This window comes from Anomalospiza imberbis, chromosome 21, assembly GCF_031753505.1.
Source record: "Anomalospiza imberbis isolate Cuckoo-Finch-1a 21T00152 chromosome 21, ASM3175350v1, whole genome shotgun sequence".
Taxonomy (NCBI): Eukaryota; Metazoa; Chordata; class Aves; order Passeriformes; family Viduidae; genus Anomalospiza; species Anomalospiza imberbis.
In genome coordinates, this window is record NC_089701.1 from 2,301,446 (window position 1) to 2,322,476 (window position 21,031).

Genomic DNA, 21,031 nt, shown 5'->3' on the forward strand with positions numbered 1-21,031 from the left:
GACACGTCCCTGCGCCGAGGGCGCACCGGGAGCTGCCAAACACACGCCAATTACAGCCCCTCCTGTCACTCACACAGCAGCACTTCTTCATTTTTAAGGTGTGGATTTCTGTCCAGACCTGCTGTACCAGTTCAGGTTCACAAGTGTCATTACCTAATGATACATCCCAAGCTGCTTTAAGGTAATTCTTTTTTGTTTTAATTGTAAATTAGTGGACAGCCAAACCTTTGAATTGTCCTGCTGCTGTGCTGTGCATTACAGCAAACCTGAGTTAGGGCCTGACACCACAACCACCTGCACTTAACACCACCACATTTACCAACGTGATCTGAGCAAGCAGCATTTTGATGTCTCACACTCTAATCCTCCATCTCTCATGGGTCACAATGAAAATCACTCTGAACTCCTCAGCAGTTGCTGTAACTGCTAAATAAACAGGCTGCTGACAGGTTCCTTGCCCTGAACATGGAAGAAAATGCTAATTAATTAAACAACCCAACCGCTAAAAAACCCCAAATGAACTCTCCTTTAGATTCTCTCTCCTTTACAGAAATAAATCCACACATTTACACCACCATCAGCTGCCTCCAAGGTACCCACAGAGGGGGCCAAGGCTTGGAAGTGCTTCCCAATCTCCCACAGCAGCGCTGGCACCACGACAGCCAGATGGGAATTTTGGTTACGTCACGTGCAAGTTGCTGCATCCCACCAGCTGCTGCTTGCTGGAGCTGTTTTCCTTAATGAGGGTTCCCTTGTTGGGAAAGAAAAGACTTCAATTTGTCAGTCAACAACTGTCAGGATAAATCCATCCTCAGTGGCATCGCAACATCCCAGGGGATCACCAGATCATGTTTCACAAAGCCCTTGCAATCAATCTCCCCAAGTGCAACTTTTCCTGAAAAACAGAAAAATACCTTCCAGGTGCAGAAACAGCTGCTGAGCCAGGATTTCCTGCACAAACTCTGTATGACCAGCTCTCATCCCCCACTTTCTGAGGAACAATTCCAGCAACCTGCAGGTACAAGGAACACTGAACAACGCGGATCCACAAACCTTTGCTGCTCCTGCAAATGATGGCTCCGAACACCTTGTAATAAATCAAAAAACTTTATTTTGAAGATATATTATAAATGTACAGCACATACAACATCAGTGTCTGGGGTTATGTGTGAGCAGGTTTAAAGCCTCAGCATTCATTCCAGCCCCAGCCGTGGGTTCCACGTCTCCACACAAAACAATTCCAGGCGGAACAGGTCTGGCTTTGCCAACACCTCCCTGACTTCCAGGAATGTATTTCAGAACAGCAACTGCTTAAAATGATCACAAATTAGCAGCATTCCTTGCTTTTGGCCTGGAGGATTTCTGCAGGGAGCAAATCCTGCTGGTTTTCCTGCTCAGGGAGAGGTCAGCGACCCACGCGAGCCTGGCCAGAATGAATCCCGAGTTCCACAGGCTCAGGGATGTCTGCCCTAGTTTAAGCTTCAGAAAAGTAATGTTACACCTTAGGAAGAGCTGTGCATGCCACACACCGGCATCAGAGCCAGATCAAAGTTATTCTACGCGGTACCTAATTGCTGTATACACAGGTGAAATGAGAAAATGTGAAGTCAGTACCTTGCAATGTAATTTTACTGGTGCTGCCTCGTGGGAAGTGCTGGGTAGCAAATCACATTCGTGTACAGTTCATTAAGCCATGATAAAAATATGCAAATTAAAAATCTCTACAGGCCTCTGTTACCTGCTGCAACAGAGACACTTGGGTTTGTGGGGCTTCGTTTAAAATGTGATCCAATTTCCTCCCTCTCCCCAGAGCATGATATAAAACTATACCCAAATTCAGTAAGAATTTAATGCATTTACATTTATTGAAGTTCACATGCTGAGAACAGGATCTGCATTGAAGATCTTCAAATCTAGGGCAAGAGGTCCTTAAAAAAACCCTTTTGCTACACTGGATGTGGGGATGGAGGCAAGAACCACCATGAGAACATTCACGTGGACGTAACACCCCGTGCAGGGAGGTGAGGATTGCCCCCACTGCCCTGCCACAGCCAGAACACATCCTTCCAAGAAGGAGCTGTCCCAGAGAGGGGGATCCAGGCAGGACCTCCAGCCCCAAAGCTCCAGGACTCTCAGTGGGATGGAAATACCAGCTGGAAGCGCCGCTGTTCTGTTGGTTAATAAAAATGGTATTTATTATTAAAAGTAGAAAACCAGGATGGTTCCTTTGGATGAAACACTGGCTATCCTGTGCACAAGCCTTTGGGAAAACTGCCACTGGAGCAGAGCTCACAGTAACCCGTGCCCCTTCCACAGGCAATGTTTGCTGACAGTGTCGCTATACATTCGTTTGGTGCGATGCTTGTTTTGGTGTGAACGCCTAAAAAAAGTAATTGTAACAGTCCTAACTAAAAAGGATTTCAGTAACCACTAAAGAGTTGCTTGGATATGAAAATCAACCTCTGAAATGCAAGTTTGGTTCCAGGAGAGGAGGAAAGAAAGGGAGGAGGGGTCAAGCTTTGGGTCAGGTCTGTGACAGGAGCTGCCAAGAAGCAGCCAGGAGCTGGAGGCCTTGGGACTGGTGCAGGAGAGAACCTCACACCTTCCCAGAGGAGGAGTGCCCTGATGGCTGCTTTGGGAACTGTGCAAGTCAATTTTGCAGCTGCATGGAGAACACAAACGTCCTTGAAATGGTGCAAAGCCCAGCGGGGTGATCCCATGTGACCATTCCCATGGAGGGATGCAGCAATCCTAAAGGAAGACTCATGGCCCTGCCCACCAGGAGAGGAGGAATGGCAGACTCTTTGGGCTGGACCAGGGAGAGAGGTTCAGCAGGAGAGTTACACTAGCTCGGGCTCGCAGGTCAGAACAATCAAGGTCCAAGCTGTAAAGTAGCCACTGGCCTATTTTCCAAATACATCCCTTCAAATGCATCCCCCTAAAAAGAGAGTATAAATACGAAGCCCTGAGAACAAACTTCCACATAGTACATTGCCATTAAAAATATCAGTGTTTTGATGACACAATTATAAGTGAGATATATTTCAATAAATAGCTGGCTACTTGCAAGAGGCCTGCAACATCAAAAGGTAAAAGATTGTCTGGCTACCAATGGGGCACAGAGCAGGAACTGTAAGAATCACACTATTAGTCACCCACCACCCCATCCCTTTCCTGCTCCATCTCACAGGCTTCCAAATACTCCCTTGACCATGTTAAGAGAAAATTAACTCTGACATGTCTGTGCTAGTTTCTACTTGAACACCCGAGGTGCAAGCACAGGACCCGAGCCTGTAAATCCTCACTGCTGGGAGCAGTTCCTCCTCACAAAACCTGCTGGTTTTATCTAACAAAAATCTTTCCTGTGTGTTCAGGGATCTCTCACTGGCCCTCAGAGCAGATCCCCCAGCCCTGCACACAAGGACAGCACAGTTCCTCACCAGGCAAAGCCACACACATTCCTTGTGCCCCACGGCTGCACGTTCCAGCTCCAGAGCGGTGACACCTCAGCTTCTGCAGGTTTTCTAAAAACTGGGCCAATCTGTGCCACAGTGGACTCAACTCCCCTCTGCATTTTCTGGGATGAAGCAGCAATCCCAGCCCTGGGGTGATGGGACACAGCCCCTGGTGTAATTCACACCCCAGCACCACTGATGTCTTCATCAATTCCTTCAGCCTCAGGGGAGTTTTTGCTGGGTTTAAATCAACTCCCGTGCCTTGCTGCAAACACCACACCTCCTAAATTGTGGTCTCCTTCAGCTTTTGGCCACTGTAAACTTCAGTTCTCACAAGCCAAGCAGGGCTCTGTTAAAGCCATCCCAAGCAACACCTCAGCTGTGGAAGTGTTGAGCTCTGGAATAACAAAATCCAGAAATAACCACATTTTCTCAAGCCTCCCAAGCACCCTAAAATACAGAATTCCTTTATCCCTATGGTCTCCCAGCTGCTGCTGCTGAACCTGGGCATTCTCACCTTCTATCACATAGGATAATCTGTTTTACTGATGCTTTTCCCCACACTTTATAACCAGCTCAGTGGCACTGAGGGGTGCTGCCATTCCAAGGGAGGCAGCTCTGAGCACTTTTATCCCTCTGAGCTCCACAGTCCAACCATGGACTCCTGAAATCCAACCCAGCATTTCCCAAGCTGGGAATTCTACATTCTTCAAGAGCCACAACTGCACCAAAAGATCTGTTTGCTAAGTCTGAACCTCTCCTTATCCATTCAGGAGCCAATAAACCTCCCATCAAACTACAGGGTAGTTTTTTCCAACTCTGCCTTCTAAAAACACTCATTAGAAGGAATATTAACCACAATCCTGACTGTAGAGAAGGACATTTCTCTCTAACATTTAAGAGCTTCAAGTCAAGAGTCTTCTGGTATTGTTACAGGCAAAAAGCTTCAGGAGTATGCAAAAAAAAATGGATTAAATAATCAAAACCTTTCATAAGACCACAATATTCAGTCACAGCTACTCATGAGTAGCTGCGCTGAGCTCACTGGGGTGCAGGACAAGGTTATAATTTCATGCCGTGTTGTCAGTCTATTCTTAGCAAGAGCCCACAAAAATGGTTTTACTGTCCAATTTGAACAGAAGAAACATCTCTATAAAGCTTGGAATTTCTAAATGTAGAAGTAAATATTTCAGCAGTCATCAACTGTCAAGCTTAATATGAAATTACAAAATTAAAAAAAAAAAAAAAAGAATCCTGGGATAGTAAGACAAGATAAAATCTCAGGCTGTTTTGATTTCCCCACCCTTCATATTAATTATGAGAAATTGGCAACTTAAGTGCCTCAGCTGCATAACAGCACAGAGCAGATGCCAAGTTCAGGCCAAAACTTGTTGTAGGGTTTCGGGTTGCATCTTGCTGCATTTTTGTTTAAGAAAACCCCAACTGCACATAAATCCCTCCCACACCTCAGAGGTGACTTGCAGAGCTGCCCAGGATCTCCCTGTCTGACAGGACACCTTTGTGCTGTTCAAGCACAGGGTCTCCACCTGGTTTTCCTGCAAGATTTGCCTCTTCTGCCTCTCCTGCAGGGCTGTGAAGCACAAGGCATGGCAGGGATGATGACAGATGTCAATCACGTTTCACTAAGTTGAAAAATAAACCCCTTTTTTTAGCAGACTGCTAAAAAAGTAACACCTGCAGAGCCCAGTCATAAACACCAGCTGGATATTCACAGTGAGTTCTGTTCTTAATAGCTCAGAATTCCTCTCTGAAATCTCAAGTCAGTCTTCTGGCAAATTAGGAAAGACCCAGCCTGACATTCTTGGTATGACCATGGTAAAAATAAGTATAAAGAAAAACCCACTTCTAACTCAAAGATAGCAATTTCAAGCGTGCTTTAAATACCTTAAACAAGATAAAAACCTGTGTGGTTCTGCTGCTTTACAGACCACCAGCAACCTCCGCATGCAATTCAGCTGCTTTTTTTTTTTCTTTTGTAAACAGAATAAAACCCCCAAAAGCCCCTTGCCAAAATTGTGCACATAAAAATGGGAAAAAAAAAGCACTGTGTGAACATATCCCTCCTTGCAATGGGATATGGCAGAGTGAGCTTAGGAATTGCAGCCACTTGGGAATCCAAGTCTTGATGTGGTGAATTCTGTGGTGAAAGAAATCCTGCACCTTTATGGCACCTGACAGAGAACCTCCTGCAAGTACAACCCCAGTGGGACTGCAACAACACTAATGCAGCAAATAAATAGGAAAAAGTAATGCTATTTATTAGAATTCCATCTCTGAATGATTCTGCTTAAATTAGAATGCCAGATAAACAAGCTTGGATAGAAATGTGCTTGCTCTCCCAAGATTCGGGCTTTTAAAAAACATTTCCTAAGAATCAATTTTTTTTTTTTTTTTGTAAAAAGCAGTTTTGCAATTTGATAAGAGCTATAAATTAATACTGTATGGAGATGATTAATATCCTATGCTAGTGGTCAGTGACCTTTTGTAAACACCAGCCAGATCCGAGCAAAACTGGCCAGAAAACTGTCACAGGCCTTTTGAACGAGCAATATTTCTTTCCAACAATCAGATTCTTAAGTGTTTTCACAAAACCTTTTTCCTATTTTTTTTTGTAATATATATACTTTATTTTAAACCTAATACCTGAAAACATAAACAAATCCTCAAACCTCTTCCACTAACACTAAATCCACAAGGCAACTCACTCCTGTTGGCCGTAACTACGAAAGCTCTCGTGCGAGAGACCCCTCCAGCCAGGATCTCCCCCCTTCCCTCCACCCCTTCCCAGCCATCCAGGCAGCCTCCCGTGGAGGTGGAGGGGGAGTGAGGGGCAGGGGGAAGTGGCACAGTGCACTGGCAGTTCCCTCTACGTGCGATTCAGTGTCTGGAAGATTCGGGAGATCTGTAACATCACCGGCCCCGTTTCGGGATCGTTCATCCACTGAGTGCTGTTCAAGGGGTTTTCAAGCATATCCTCGAAGGCTGCCAAGAAACAGGGATTGCAACAGTTAGTCCTTCAATGTTTGGGAGGTTTCAACAGCAGGGCACTGGGAAATAGCCACAGCTCAAAGGCGGTGCTCAGAAATGGTGGGGATACACGCTGTGCATTCCCAAGGGTCCACAGCCTGGGATGATGCTACAGGCTTTGTGCTTTCCTCCCTTCTCAGCACTAAATTCACTGCAGACAGTGATTAAATACTCAGCCTGGATTACAGGCCAGCCCACAAAATCCCAAGGACATGAGGTTGAAAAGGTAAAGCCTTAACAAATGTGTCCAGGCCTAGGCCTCCAGGATCATGCCATGAAATTTGTCCCTTCCTGAGCAATCTCCTGGAGCTCCACTCCTCTGACCAAAGCTTTTTCCACATCCCAGCCTGGATTTCTTGCCCCAGTATCTTTTTCCTCCCTGGTACTTAAGCAAGATAGTTCATGGAAAGCACAGTCATCCCTTGCCTGTTCCCTGTGCTAAGTGGCCCAAATATTTAATAATCTGTCTTTACAATAAGCTTTGCTGTGTGTTTGCCTTTCTGTTGTTTTCTTGTCCTGTTTCTAGTTTTGACTCTTCTACTCACGCTGAAGGAACCAGACAGCCACTGCAAGAGCTGAGCTGCCAATCTGGCAGAGGAATGGGCCAGACACTGATTTAAGCCCTTTGACAGCCACTGAGCTGGGCTCCTGGACATGTGGAGCCAGTCATCACAGAATGGGACAAAAAAAGCAGCTGCACAGTCACCAAAATGTCAGTGTTGTAAGAGCCTGGCCCAAGGTCAGGGTTAATTTTCCCAGGAGTGTCAGTGCACAAAGCTCAAGTGCCATTAGTGGGAGCTGGAAGTGCCCAGCACCTCTGAAAGGCTCCTCACTAATACCTTGCTCAAGGTCATGCAACTTGCCTCCAGGAAAGCCCAAAATAAAATCTAGATCTCCCCTTTCAGCACTTGAACTATTTTCTTTTACACAGACTCACAAGCTTAAAACTAAAGATTATCGATATTCTGTAAGGAACTCATTAAATGCAAACCCTCATTATTAAAACCTGTGACATAAGCAATTTGCAGATGTATCATTAGGAATACATTCTCTGATATTCATCCAAGCTCCACGAGCTCCTATAATGGCATTTCATTTTCTATTTATATTCTGAGCTGCAGTGTGGAACCCCTGTTGGAAATGAAGAGGCCATTTGTTCAGAAATCAAGAGTGGGAAGGTTCTGCTCTTGAATTATTTAAAGGCTTGCAAACTTTCCTGATTACATTTAAAGTAGTATTTTTAAAGGCTCTCTTGAATGAGCTGTGCACACAGCCTTTATTTAAAAGCACTGCTTCAAATAAGTTTTGAAGCTAAAGATCAAATACAAAACTTTTTATATCTACATGGCAGAGCCAGTCATTGTTCTGTGCTGTCAAAAAAGCAATTCCTCAGGGATTTGAGGCTCTGTCAGGCTCCTCAGCTGGGCACACACTGTGCCTACAGCCTTTCTGACCCTGAGCACACAGACTTTACCACAGAGCATACAGACTCTACCAAGGGGAAGGGTGTTTTCCCATTTTATCCCCATTTTGATAGGCAAAGCCTTAGCTCAACCTTCTTGTTTGGGATATTTTTCCACAAGTTCCCTTCTGTCTCAGTGATCAGGCCTCACACACAGGGAGCTGCACAGCTGGAGACAGCCTTGTTTTTTCTGTGAAATAATCAGAGCTCTAGACAGACATTCCTGATTTTTCCCCTCGTGGCCAAAGGGAGCACACAAAAGGTCTCCTAAATCCACAAAAGCATTGCAGCCAGCAGCTATTAAAGTTCTGAGTTCAGCAAGTGTAATCCTGGGGAATTACAACCATTTCTGGGACAGCCCCAAGGCCTGCTCTGGGTTCAGGATGAAGCAAACACACAGCAGAGCTCATGCAAGTGAGGAACAGGCTCCAGAGCTGCCCTATCCCCCAAAGAGGGCTGTCATCATCATCTCTGCTTGGATTTCCTGGCAAATCCAGCAGGAGCCCACATAGGACTTACCTAGTAGAGTTTTAGGGTTGGTGAGCCCTAATTGTACCACTGGGTTTTCTAAGATGGCTTGGAAGAGAGGGCTGTTGGTGTCAATGCCCTTATCTAAGTCCTCTGGAGAAGGTTTTCTGTCTCCCAGCAGCCACTCACACTGAAAGAAATCAGCAGGCACATCAGATTTCATTAGAACCAAAGTGTCTCTACTCAAAAGTTTTGCTAATGTGGCATTTTAAAAATACTTTTCCCTCTCCCAGTTAAAGCCTGAGCTGTACATTTCTTTTCACATGTTCATTTGTACCATCCAACCCAATATCCTCTCTCCAACAGTAGCCAGCACTGGATACTGAAGAGAGGCTTTCCTGGCTGTCAGCTGTGTCCACAAAATTTTCCTTAATATATAGCAGGGGACTAATCAATCTTGGAAAAACTTCCTGTTTTCTTATTCCAGAAACTGGAAGCATTGCTGCCAAATGGTAATTTACACACTGCATGGCTTGAATCTATCCTGGATCATTTATTCCTGTCCTAAACCAGTTATTTTTGGGAATACCTTCTCCTTTCTCACGACAGCACAATCTCTTTTGCAGACTGAGGTGAGGGAGTTTCTCAAAAGCTTTTTGAAAACCCAGCCTCAGCCTCACAGACCCCGAGCTCCTCTGAGGAGTCCAAAGCCTCTGCAGTCATTCCAGTTGTGCATCCTATTTCAAGGAGGCACAGAATTTGTGCTCCTGTATCTTCAGTAGGAGCTGACTTTCTGACAGATCAAAACATGATCCAGTTCAAGGATGAGAAGCATCAGTGGGACAGACCCTTGGAGCAGGAAGGAGCAGCAAGGATGTTGTACTCACAGCTGCATTTTGCTGGTTGTTGTTCACTCTGAGTGCATCCACCACTTCCTTTTCATCAAATCCCATCTCCATCAGGGCAATGACAGCCTAGAGCAGAACCCCAGAGCTTAACAAATCTTACATTTAGATTAGAAATGAGAGCAATCATATCCCTTCACCTTCTGTGCAAAGCTTTACCCCCTCATTATTTCCACATGCAGAGTACTCAGTAATTTTATCAACTAAGTTTTCAAATATTCTATATCAAAAGTGTCTTTATTATGGAAGAACAAAAAAAATCTTAGGAGTGAAGGTAGTTCCTACCCTCAACACTGGAAGCTGAATGCAAGGCAAAGAGCAAGTATACCTGGGGTAGAAAAGAGAAGGAAAATGAGGAAAAACTCCTCATTTTGGAACTCCTCTCCTGTCACAAAGCTCTTGTTCACATCTCACTGACAGATCAGCCTTGATGTGCATTTGTGGTTCTATTCAGCCCATTTAATTTCACTTCCCAGATTATCATACTGCTGGTGAGTGTGATGTGTTCAGACAAACATACCCAGACAATGGTACCAGAAGGTTTCATTGTTTAGAAATTGCACCCAGGCCATCAAACACATTTGCAGCTCTTAACCCGAATGTCAGAGCAGCCAGCTGTAAACCCAAGGTGCCAGATGTCACAGAGCCCCTCCTGATGTGTTCCCAGTGGGAGAACAACACATTCCCACTGCAGGTAATGCTGTGTTCTGAAGAAAGGGAAACTTCTGTCCTTGCTGCAAGACTTCAACCTGCTGGTGGTACTTTGCCTTGTTCCCTAAAACAATAATGTTCTTCTGTCCCTTCCACAGAATCATGGAATGGTTTGGGTTGGAAGGGACCTTAGAGATCATCCAGCCTTGACTCCCTGCCAGGAGCAGGGACACTTTGCACTACCCCAGGGTTTCCTGAACCCCATCCAGCCTTTTCTACAGCCAAAGATCTACTCCTGTCCTGCCACTCTTCCTTCCCAGGCTGAAGTGAAAACAGCAATGCCAGGGCTCTGGAGCTCATGTCAATCCCCTCAGAGAGTTTCCAGGTGCAGAAGTAACTATGCCTTTCATGTAGATCCTGCTATCCCAGACAGTAATGCATTCCTGAGGTAAAATCCCTGAATTTAAGCACTCCCTGAACACCTCCAGGGAAGTACTGCCAAGCCAGCACAACACCCATCTACCCAGAGGGCCCATTTCATTTATGAACTAAACATTTGGATTTTATGGTGCCCATGAAATCCCTCCCAATCCCACAAGTCCCACAGGGGATAAGCAGCACCCACCCGTGGGTCTGGACGAAACTCTCTTTTCCTCCGGATCTTCTTGAAGATTTCCGTCAGCTCATCCTTGGCCTCCTCCCCGCCCTCCTCCGAGCTGGGACCCGCAGCTGCCTCAGCAGAGGAGGCAGCACCTTCAGCTGGGGCTTCTGCAGGAGCAGAACCTGGCAGAGGAGCATCCACAGAAGGGTCATCAGCGTGTTCTATCAACCACTCCATGGCCTGGGTCACGGACATGCTGCAAAACACACGGGAACAGCGCTGAGGAACGCTCTGGATGTGACAGCCACGCTCCACGTGCATCCATTTACTCCCATGCTGGATGCACCTGCAGGTTCATTAGGACCTGAAAACTCATAAAGGAAGTTTTGGAGCAAATCTCAGAACACCTCAGTTCTCTGGGCATCCACAATTGTCTCTGAATTCAGGAAAAGAGAGGCTCCAAGTCCAGCTTGGACCTGCAACCCAGATTTTGAAAGGCACTTCTCCGGGAGTCGCCTCACTCTCTGCAGCATCTGCTTTGTTTCCCAAAGAACTGGCTGTATGCAGCTGTGGACAGAACTGCCAACAAAGCACATTCCAAATTAGCACTGGAGCCACATCTCAGGTGCCAAGGGCTCTGTTCCTCAGGAAGAGGGAGTAGAACACCATGGTGTGACACCATCACTTGCTGTGCAGTGTTACTGCTCCAGCTAGGGGATCCTCAGAGCTCCCAAACACCTCTCCCCATCAGGTAGAAAGGAAAAAGCCAAGATAACAATAGTGCAAGGAATGTGTCATTCCATTTGACACACAGGAATTATTGCACATTCATGGAAGGGAAAGTCTTTGTCTATTTGGCTTTTCTGTTACAACATGAAAGCTGCAGGACAGCAGGGGAGAAAGTCTTCCTGAGATACTGGAAAAGTGTGATTGGAATATGTTGTGGACTCTATCACCAAAATTTTTCAAGAATGGCCTAACAAACCCCTCTGAGGAGTGAGCAGTACAGCTGGCTGTTCTTGGGGCAAGAGAAGAGCTACATAACCTCCTATTTTACTGCAGTTGCTCTCTGGACTTCACAATATTCTTGGACTTTTTTAAGATCAGCACAAAGCATATTTCTACAGCTGAAAGGCCAGTGTGGATGGGCTAAGTTTGCCCTTTCCTCTGTAAAATCTGACTTTGAAAGCTAAAGAAAATGTGAGTATGATACTTGGAAACAGTGCCAGCCTGGCAGCCCTGTGACCCACAGACCTTGCAGAGCACATCCAGCCCTGATCCCCCTTCCTGCGCCACCTGCGCTGTGCCTGAGGCAGCACTTCTTGGAGTTAAGGCCTTCTCCAACCTCCACTGAGGTGACCCATATAAGGAGACAAAAAAGATGCAAATGTGTGTTAAAATAGACCTGTGTTAAAGTGCCAGGCAGAGCTGCACACTCACTGGTTCAGGCGGAGGGCTTTGACAGCTCTGCTCTCCGGGAAGCCCATCTCGGTGAGCTGGCGCAGCGCGATCTCGTCCACCCTGTCCTCCTCATCCTCATCCAGCATGGCTGCACACACACAAACAAAACAGAGCTCAGATTCATTCCAGCCTCACATAAACCCCCGTGTCAATGGAAAGGCATGTGTTAAGTTCAAGCCCCATTCTCTCTCCCATCCCTTCTTTTGTTTCTGCCCCCAGTTTGCCACCTCATCATGTAATTCGCTGCACTCAGCTCGCTCCGGCTCAGATTGATTCTTCCAGGACAAAGACTTTGTCCAGATGTGTTCAAGATCTCAAACAAAAGGCCACTAACTCCCACATGACCATGGGATTTCCACACAATTAAATACATGAGACTCACTGAGGATCTATTAAGCATTTCTCTAGAAATTAAGTTGGATCTGGCTGTAGCAGATCTCAAGGATGAGCATTTCCTGCCAACCCCATCAACATTTCTCCTCATTTCACTACATCCTTGTGAATTTTCAACTGTTCTTTACCATCCCCACTAACAATTTTTAAATGGAACTTCTCACCCATCCCAAAGGGACTTTTTATATCCATGATTTTTATCCACAAGGTGAAACTTCTGTCACAAAGTTTTCAGCAGCTTTGCTGCCACATCAGTGTTTGAACTTCCCTTTGAGCCCATTCCTATGTTCCAAAAACAAATTCCCAGTATTGAACCAACAACTCTATAAAGATATGTTCATACCATTTGCCTTCTTAAACAGTTCCACTGCATCAGGGTTCAGTGCTAGCAATTTCTGTGCCACTTCTATGAGAGACACTAAAATCTTCCGGAGCTCTGTCTGGAACTGCAAGAAAGGAAACTGTCAAAGCATTTAGACAGGAAGTTACCAGCCATCAGTGAATCTTAATGTATCTGTTGTTAGTAACACAGCAGCAGCCTGGCCCTCGGTACACAAAGTTGCTTTATTAGGGCTTTATTTTCATTGTTTAGTCTCTCAGGAGGTCTGGGACCTTCCTGTGAAGTGTTACATGGAAGCAAAAGCTCCTGGGCAGAAAGGTCCTTTTATTTCTACCACACCCCATGGGCAGTGGTCAAGGAAGGGAAATAAACCACAGGAAACCCCTGAATTATTTAAGACTCAAGAAATAAAACCCCATAACTTCACATTTTCCAGATCTTGAATATGCTCTGAGGCTTTTTCCAAGCACAAACAAAATGTTTTAAATCATAATTTAGGACGGTATTTTATTACCATGTGTCCAAACCTTAAGCTATTTAATACACATTACAGACATCCAAGTTTCTCTAATAGAAAAAAGAGAACTATATTTTTAAAAAAATTAATAAATAAATAGAATCCAGCCTGTTTGGCTATGGGTGTGTGAGTTCAAACAGATGCAGTACTTACATCCCTCATGTTGTGGTGGCTCACGCTGCGGTCCACGCTGCGGGCGGGCAGGTTGGCAGTGGCTTTGAGGATGGCATCCTTGTCAGGAGCCTTCTGCTCCTGCTTCCTCTGCAGGGAAAGGAACAGGAGAAGGTTTCATAACCCATTAGCCACAGCACAGAGTTTCATGTTCCTCCCAAGACACCAAGCAGTGCTCTGTCACTTGTAATGCCATGGATTAACAGCGCCAGTGTCATCCTGCAATTGCAGAGCTCAGCTGGGCCTGTTGGGCTGCCCCACTCTCAGTCCTTACACCTAAACATGCAGGGAAATTCCAGCACAAAGAGGGACAGTGATGTATCTCACAGAACTTGGAGGCCTCTGAGTTTATGTGATACATCAACACCATCCTGACCCTCAGGAATAATTCCAATAAAACAAAATAAAACAGCAAAGGGCAACATTCCAGCTCCAGAGGCTGGTTAGATGGTGACAAGCCACACAGAGATAAAGGAGAAGACAACTTGACAGCAAGCCAACATATTTCTTTGGGTTTTCTAACAAACTGAGGCACTTGCTGAACTGTATTTTAGCTATTAGACATTTGTTCAAAGATCAAATCTGTAACACTTTAACAGAGTGTATCTGTGTGTCTTATTTTAAGGCATATGTTCTCAGAATGACAGTTAAAAATGCAACATCAGCTTCCTCTAAGTTTGGAAGAAATAAGAAGCAGTTCCTGTAGAATTTAACTGGCAGCATCTGCCTCTGCAAGGAGAGTCCATCACAGAAACCCTTTCACACATCAGCAATAAAGTAGTTAAAGTGTTCCAGACTCACTTTCTCCTCTGCAACCACATCTGACATCTTGGGGAGCAGCGTCGGCGCGCGCTTCTTGACCAGCAGCAACACATCTGTGAGAGAGGGAAGGACACTGCCACAGGTTAGAGGGTCTGAGAGAGCAGCTCTGCAAGATACCCCTCAAATTCAACTGCTCCTGGAGAAGAATGTTGTATTAGTTCCATTTATTTAGCTTCCTATGTCAGAGCAGAGAGAAAATCTTAAAAACGTTTGGAATTTGCCAGCTGAAACCCAAGCTCCTCCTTCCAGACTGATAAAATTCAAACCCAGACAATCTCACCTCTGTCCTGAATGTTCTCCTCCAACACTGTTTTCGTGTCTGTCAGCACCTTCTCAGAAGTAGCATGGATCAGCTTATGATGTGTCACAGTTTTGGGATCCTCCAAGCTCCCAGGAAGACACTGCAGGAGACAATAAATACTGCAGATCAGAGGACAGAAATGAGGCTCCTTGTGAACCATCTGGCACTCAGGATTCTCCACTCACAAACTCTGCATCATTTCCTGGCTTCTCAAGAGCTTAAGCCAGAGGCCAGTGCACATAAAGCATTTTATTAAAGAAAATGAGGTTTGATTTGTGCCTGTGTGGGTGGATTTGTGCTTTCTCAGGACATCTCTCTCACACGAAACTCTGGAAGTGCTGGAGATTTGGAGCAAAGCAAGGATGCTCCAGGACCCACTGCTACATTAATTCTGATCACTGAGGTCCCTCAGAAACTGGTTCCACAAAGTAAAAATGCAGATCTACCAAGAGCAGCAGTGTTTTACAGAAGGGAAGGCTGGAATGATGCATGTCCTCATTTGGAGTGTCCAAACAGGACAGACTCCCTGCTTCACCTCATAATTATTATTTACTCTCTGAGTAAACAGGGCAGTGCCAGCAGTGATTTTGGTTTCTCTGACCTTAAACTGGGCAGTTCCTGTACCTTGTTTCAAGCTGAAATCAAGAGATTTGGCTGCTAGAGCCCTAACCTGGGCTCCTGCTGAAAGGGCTGAACCAAAGTTCCATTCACAGCTCTTCCTCCCTACCATAAATAATCAGAATACAATGGATTCTTTTTTGTGCTCACTCCCTTACTGCAATTCTAAATTGCATGTCAATTAATTCACCAGGAAATCAGTTCAAATCTTAAGAACAGAGTGCTCACACAGGCCTTCAGCTGCCTCCTCCTCACACCAGAGTGGCTCCAGATGCACAGTGAAAGATTTCAGGAACATTATTCCATCACTGCGTCTAGAGGCTTCCAATTTGTTTGAGTGCAAAAAAGAGAGCAAAGTGCTTGCAATTCCAGAAAGGCAAAAATTAGAAATAACAACCTGAAATTGCTGCTGCTGCTCTCACCACAAAACAGGACACTTCACACTGACCTTGCCTGCTCTGCCCACAGCAAACAGCTTTTAATGACACTTCCAAATGTTCCTACCAAGCCACTTCCACCATGTCTGCAGAAAGAGAGTGATCCCCTTTTGTGCAGCAGAGCCATTCCCAGCAATCCCACTGAAAATCCTAATTTTGGTGGAGCATTTAGCGCTGTTCATCACCAGCCTCCTGCAAAGGAGCCTTTCAACTCCATCACCACCTTTCCTGCTGCCTGCAACTGATGGAAAACTCAGCTCCCTGCTGTTTGTCCAACAAAACACTCCTGTTCCCAGCACAGATTCCACAGATTCTCACCCGAACCTGGCTTCGGTTCTGATTCCTCAGTGAGACTGAGGTGAGAATATCTGAGTCCTGCTTTGTCTGACAGGAGCTTCTCAGGGAGCCTCCAGCCCACGAAGTGCTGAACCAAGGCCAAAGAACACATTAGCAGCTGGGAGCACCTCCTGTAATGGATCTGATAAGGTGCCCAAAATGCCTGGGGACATCAGTGGAACATCTCTGCAAACCAGCTCAGAATATTCCTGGTACAGATCCTGAGGTAAGAGGAGCTGAAAAGGGCAGCTGGGAGGTGTTTTTGGGGTGGACACACAGACCTACTTCCATTTCCCCCAGCACATATAAAAAAGTATGTGGGGACAATCACATAATAAATGTGGGCAGTAATTAATCACAAAACTAATCAGGTAAAAATTTAAGCAAAAAAAAAATCAAAGTTCTGTGGCCACCAATTCTTATTTCCTGTTCTTCCAACCACTTTAATAAAAACTGCAGAGAATAACAGAGCAGATATGGGCACTAGAGACACCAAAGAGGCTGCTGAGTGGAACACTTGGCTTATCTTCACATTTTAAATGCCCTGGAAATAGAAAAAAAAAACACCTGGCCAGCAGTGCCTTTACTCATTCTCACCTTTGCTTTTTAATTTTGGAGTTCCCAGCAGGCTACTCTGCCTGGCAGGGGACAAACATTTGTCACAGGTGCCCGAGCAACTGCTGAAATCCTAAGCCCTGGTGATGCCAAACACCTCTTGCAAAGCTTGGAATCCTGGTAACCACAAGGCTTTGTTTGTTTTAAAATTCAGAAAAGCTTTTTTTTTTTTCCCTTGCTTTTAATAACAGAAACATTTGAAATTAGCCCTGAAACTCCTTTGGGTGGTTTAAACAAATGTTACAGGTAAGGAAAAAAAACAGTGGGAGAGGTTTATTTCTCTGCCTAACTAAAGAGCCCAAAACATCACATCTGGGGGAGATGGGGACATCAAGAGTGGCACTTCAGAGATCAGCCAGCATTTGAAGGTTATGGAGGGAAAAGTGGCCACTTCCCCAGCTGCAACCTGTTACAAACATCTCCCTCTGCTTCCTGAAAGATTTCAAAGATTTCAGAGACATTCAGGAACACAATCATCAGTCTCTTGGAAGAGGTGGCTGCAGAAATTATCTCAAGGTGTTATCAAGATTCAGTCCATGAGCAGGAGCCATGATTTCTCCAGGTCTATTTTCCCCCTCCATAAAACTATTTATTACCCATTATGGTTATGGAAATCCACCCCAGGATGGATTTTTGCACAAAGCAGCAGAGACTGAAATCAAATATCACCCTGAGTTATCAAATTGTGCCTAAACCTGCTCTCTGGCAGTGTGAGGCCATTCCTCCTGGTCCTGTAAAACTCCATCCCTCTCTCCCTATTTCCTTCAGGTACTGGAAGGGTCCTTGGCACCAGGAAATAAAACTTCTACCCCTTCAAACAGGAGTTAAGTGGTTACAAATTACAGGATTTTCTCCTATTGCACAGGTTTTATGCAAAAAAAAAAAAAAAAAAAAAATCTTTGCAACACTCTAAAGGCAAACCCCCGACCATTAAATGGGATTCAGTGAATTGTGCTCCCAGAGGGAGGGGCTGAGGCTCCAGCTCTCGCCAGCTCCAGGGTTCCACGTCCCTCAGGAAGAAAGGCAGCAGGTCAGCAGTGCAGCTGCCAGGCCAGGCTGTGCTGGCCCCGGGCTCCTGGCCATGGCTCACCACGGCACACGCTGCTGCTGTCAGTCAGGACAGCAAACCCACTGAGCTTCCAGCTCAGCCCAGGGGCTCGGGGAGCACAGCCCTGCCTGTGCCCTGCCTGTGCCCCCCGGGCAGCTCTCCCTTCCTCGCCGTGACCCTGTGGCCGCCCCCATCGAGATCTCCCTGTTTAAAGCACGGGGAGAGCGTCAGAAGAGCTTTGATCTCCCCCATAAAACCCCCAGCTGTTCCAGGGGGAAGCTGCACTCGCATTTTAACAAAACAGGCAATTTGTCCTCCTCGGTTCCCACCTTCCTTCTTTGTTCAGACACAGAAAGAAACCAGGCTGGAGTCGAACTCACACAGCACGGGCACCTCTGACACCGCTGCAAAACGCACCCCAAACTCTGGGACCAAGCATTCCCAAGCGATCTCTGCCCAAATCCTCCTCTGCCAACACACGAAACTCTCCAAAAGGCGGTTTTATTTCCACATGGAACAGTTTCAGGCAATTCGTGGGGGAAAGCAGACACAGCAAACCAGGACACAAAGCCACCTGCTCACCTCAGCTGATTTCCCCCCCTCTCTTTAAAGCCGTTTACAGGGCGTTGGAAAAAATCAGTTTTCCTCACGGGACAGTTTTCCTTTTCCCCGGACTGTTAACCCCGCTCGTCCCCCGATGATGTGCAGCCCCAGCCCCGCAGAGCTCCGGGCGCTCCCGGCGCCTCAGCCCGGTCCCGACCCCCGCTCCTTACGTGCTTCAGGCACCGCTCCTTGAGCTTCTCCACCGTGGTGTCCTCGGGCACCTCCTCCAGCCACTCGGCGCCCTCCATGGTGCACACATGGAGCCTCAGCACCTTCCCCGCAAAGATCTTCTCCTCCTGCACGAACATCGCTCCCGCTCCCGCCGCTTCGCCGCCGCCGCCGCCGCCTCAGCAGGCCCCGGGCAGCGCCGTGCGCTCCCGCCCGCCCATGAAGGTGACCCCGCCCGGCCCGGGGGAGCGGCGGCCCGGCCCGGGCGGCGCGGGGAGCGCGGCGGTGGCTGTGCCCGGCCCGGCCCTGCCCCGTGTCACCGCCGGTGTCACCGCCCGGGCCCCGCCGTCCCTCCGGGGACACGGCGGCGCTCCCGCCGCGGCCGGAAGCGGAAACGCTGTGCAGCGCGGGGGCATGCTGGGAGCTGTAGTTCTACCCAGGTGGGCTTCTCCGGAAGTGAAGGCGTAGAACCCTCCCTCCCCTTCACGCCCCTGAGGCTTTCAATCTCTCATAAACCTTTCATAAATCTTCAATAAACGATTAATGACACTGAAGGACGTTTAATGACGTTTAAGACCGTTTATCGACGGCCCCTCCGCGCCGCAGTCAACAGGGTGCTGTCCCGATGCATTGTGGGATCGCGGTTTCTCCCCACCTCCCGGGGCGCGCCGGGACTGCGGCGCTGCCCGGTGCACGCCGGGAGTTGTAGTTCCGTCCCGCGGGGCTCTCGGGGGTCCCCGCGGCGGCCCGGGCAGGGCTGAGGGGTCGCGGACACTCCGGGGACACCGGGAGGCACCGGGGCGATGCTGCTGTCCCGAGCGGGGCGGGACGGAGCGGCCGGGGGCAGCGGGCGTTCCCCGGCGGGCCGTTAGAGGGGGCCCGCGGGCCGCCGGTTCCCGGCCCGCTCCCGTCCTTCTCCGTGGGGTCCAGCTCCCGGGCAGCGGCAGTGACTTCTTTTTGTATTTTACTATTAAAACCTTAATATCGAAGTTTTCGACTTTAATGTTAAAGTGTGATTAGACCCGTGTTATTCCCTACGGCTCGTGCCCGAGCTGCGCCCATCATTTGGGTTCGGGTTTAGCAAGAGTTGGAGAGCAAAGCGTTCACTTTGTTTAAAGTACCTGTTTATTTCAATGAAATCCATAAATTCGCTCCAGAAGTGGCTCTCCTGCTTTCCAGCTGCAGGGGTTGAGAGGGTGGGTTTCTGGCGGAGGCATTTTGGGGCTCGGACAGCCCCAGAACACATCTGTCCCCTTGTGCCACATCTGTCCCCTTGTGCCACATCTGTCCCCATTGTGCCACACCTGTCTCCTTGTGCCACATCTGTCTCCTTGTGCCACATCTGTCCCCTTGTGCCACATCTGTCCCCCTGTGCCACACCTGTCCCCCTGTGCCACACCTGTCCCCCTGTGCCACATCTGTCTCCTTGTGCCACATCTGTCCCCTTGTGCCACGCCTGTCCCCTTGTGCCACATCTGTCCCCATTGTGCCACACCTGTCTCCTTGTGCCACATCTGTCCCCATTGTGCCACATCTGTCCCCTTGTGCCACATCTGTCCCCTTGTGCCACACCTGTCCCCCTGTGCCACATCTGTCCCCTTGTGCCACATCTGTCCCCTTGTGCCACACCTGTCCCCTTGTGCCACACCTGTCTCCTTGTGCCACACCTGTCCTCCTGTGCCACATCTGTCCCCTTGTGCCACACCTGTCCCCTTGTGCCACGCCTGTCCCCTTGTGCCACATCTGTCCCCTTGTGCCACACCTGTCCCCCTGTGCCACATCTGTCCCCTTGTGCCACATCTGTCCCCTTGTGCCACACCTGTCCCCTTGTGCCACACCTGTCCCCCTTGTGCCACATCTGTCCCCTTGTGCCACACCTGTCTCCTTGTGCCACATCTGTCCCCCTGTGCCACATCTGTCCCCTTGTGCCACACCTGTCCCCTTGTGCCACACCTGTCTCCTTGTGCCACATCTGTCTCCTTGTGCCACACCTGTCCTCCTTTGCCACATCTGTCTCCTTGTGCCACATCTGTCCTCCTTTGCCACATCTGTCCCCTTGTGCCACACCTGTCCCCCTTGTGCCACACCTGTCCCCTTGTGCCACACCTGTCCCCATTGTGCCACACCTGTCCCCTTGTGCCACATCTGTCCCCCTGTGCCACATCTGTCCCCTTGTGCCACACCTGTCCCCTTGTGCCACACCTGTCTCCTTGTGCCACATCTGTCTCCTTGTGCCACACCTGTCCTCCTTTGCCACATCTGTCTCCTTGTGCCACATCTGTCCTCCTTTGCCACATCTGTCCCCTTGTGCCACACCTGTCCCCCTTGTGCCACACCTGTCCCCTTGTGCCACACCTGTCCCCATTGTGCCACACCTGTCCCCTTGTGCCACACCTGTCCCCCTGTGCCACATCTGTCCCCTTGTGCCACACCCGTCCCCCTGTGCCACACCTGTCCCCTTGTGCTACATCTGTCTCCTTGTGCCACACCTGTCTCCTTGTGCCACATCTGTCTCCTTGTGCCACATCTGTCCTCCTTTGCCACACCTGTCCCCTTGTGCCACACCTGTCCCCTTGTGCCACACCTGTCCCCCTTGTGCCACACCTGTCCC

The 21,031-nt window shown here is 48.0% G+C and overlaps 2 protein-coding genes and 1 long non-coding RNA gene across 4 annotated transcripts in view; 2 read left to right on the top strand and 1 right to left on the bottom strand.

Annotated features, from left to right (window-relative positions):
- Positions 1-21,031, top strand: part of KCNT1 (potassium sodium-activated channel subfamily T member 1) — a 212,913-nt gene that overhangs the window by 119,678 nt on the left and 72,204 nt on the right. The gene's annotated exons all lie outside the window — the stretch shown is intronic.
- Positions 1,089-18,803, bottom strand: UBAC1 (UBA domain containing 1). Of its 2 annotated transcripts, none has more exons than XM_068211024.1 (10): positions 18,423-18,803; positions 14,575-14,695; positions 14,274-14,347; positions 13,455-13,562; positions 12,788-12,890; positions 12,031-12,139; positions 10,615-10,846; positions 9,321-9,407; positions 8,485-8,623; positions 1,089-6,458 (listed from the first exon to the last, which is right to left on the bottom strand). In XM_068211024.1, the coding sequence occupies exons 1-10, from the start codon at positions 18,558-18,560 to the stop codon at positions 6,343-6,345; spliced, it is 1,227 nt and encodes a 408-aa protein (XP_068067125.1). In that variant the 5' UTR covers positions 18,561-18,803; the 3' UTR covers positions 1,089-6,342. The 2 variants fall into 2 exon arrangements, with proteins under 2 accessions (XP_068067125.1, XP_068067124.1); XM_068211023.1 differs by having other exon boundaries at positions 12,788-12,905; positions 18,423-18,798.
- Positions 9,777-13,376, top strand: LOC137486079 (uncharacterized). The gene is made up of 2 exons (XR_011005570.1): positions 9,777-10,032; positions 10,148-13,376. It is a non-coding gene; the product is annotated as an uncharacterized lncRNA (long non-coding RNA).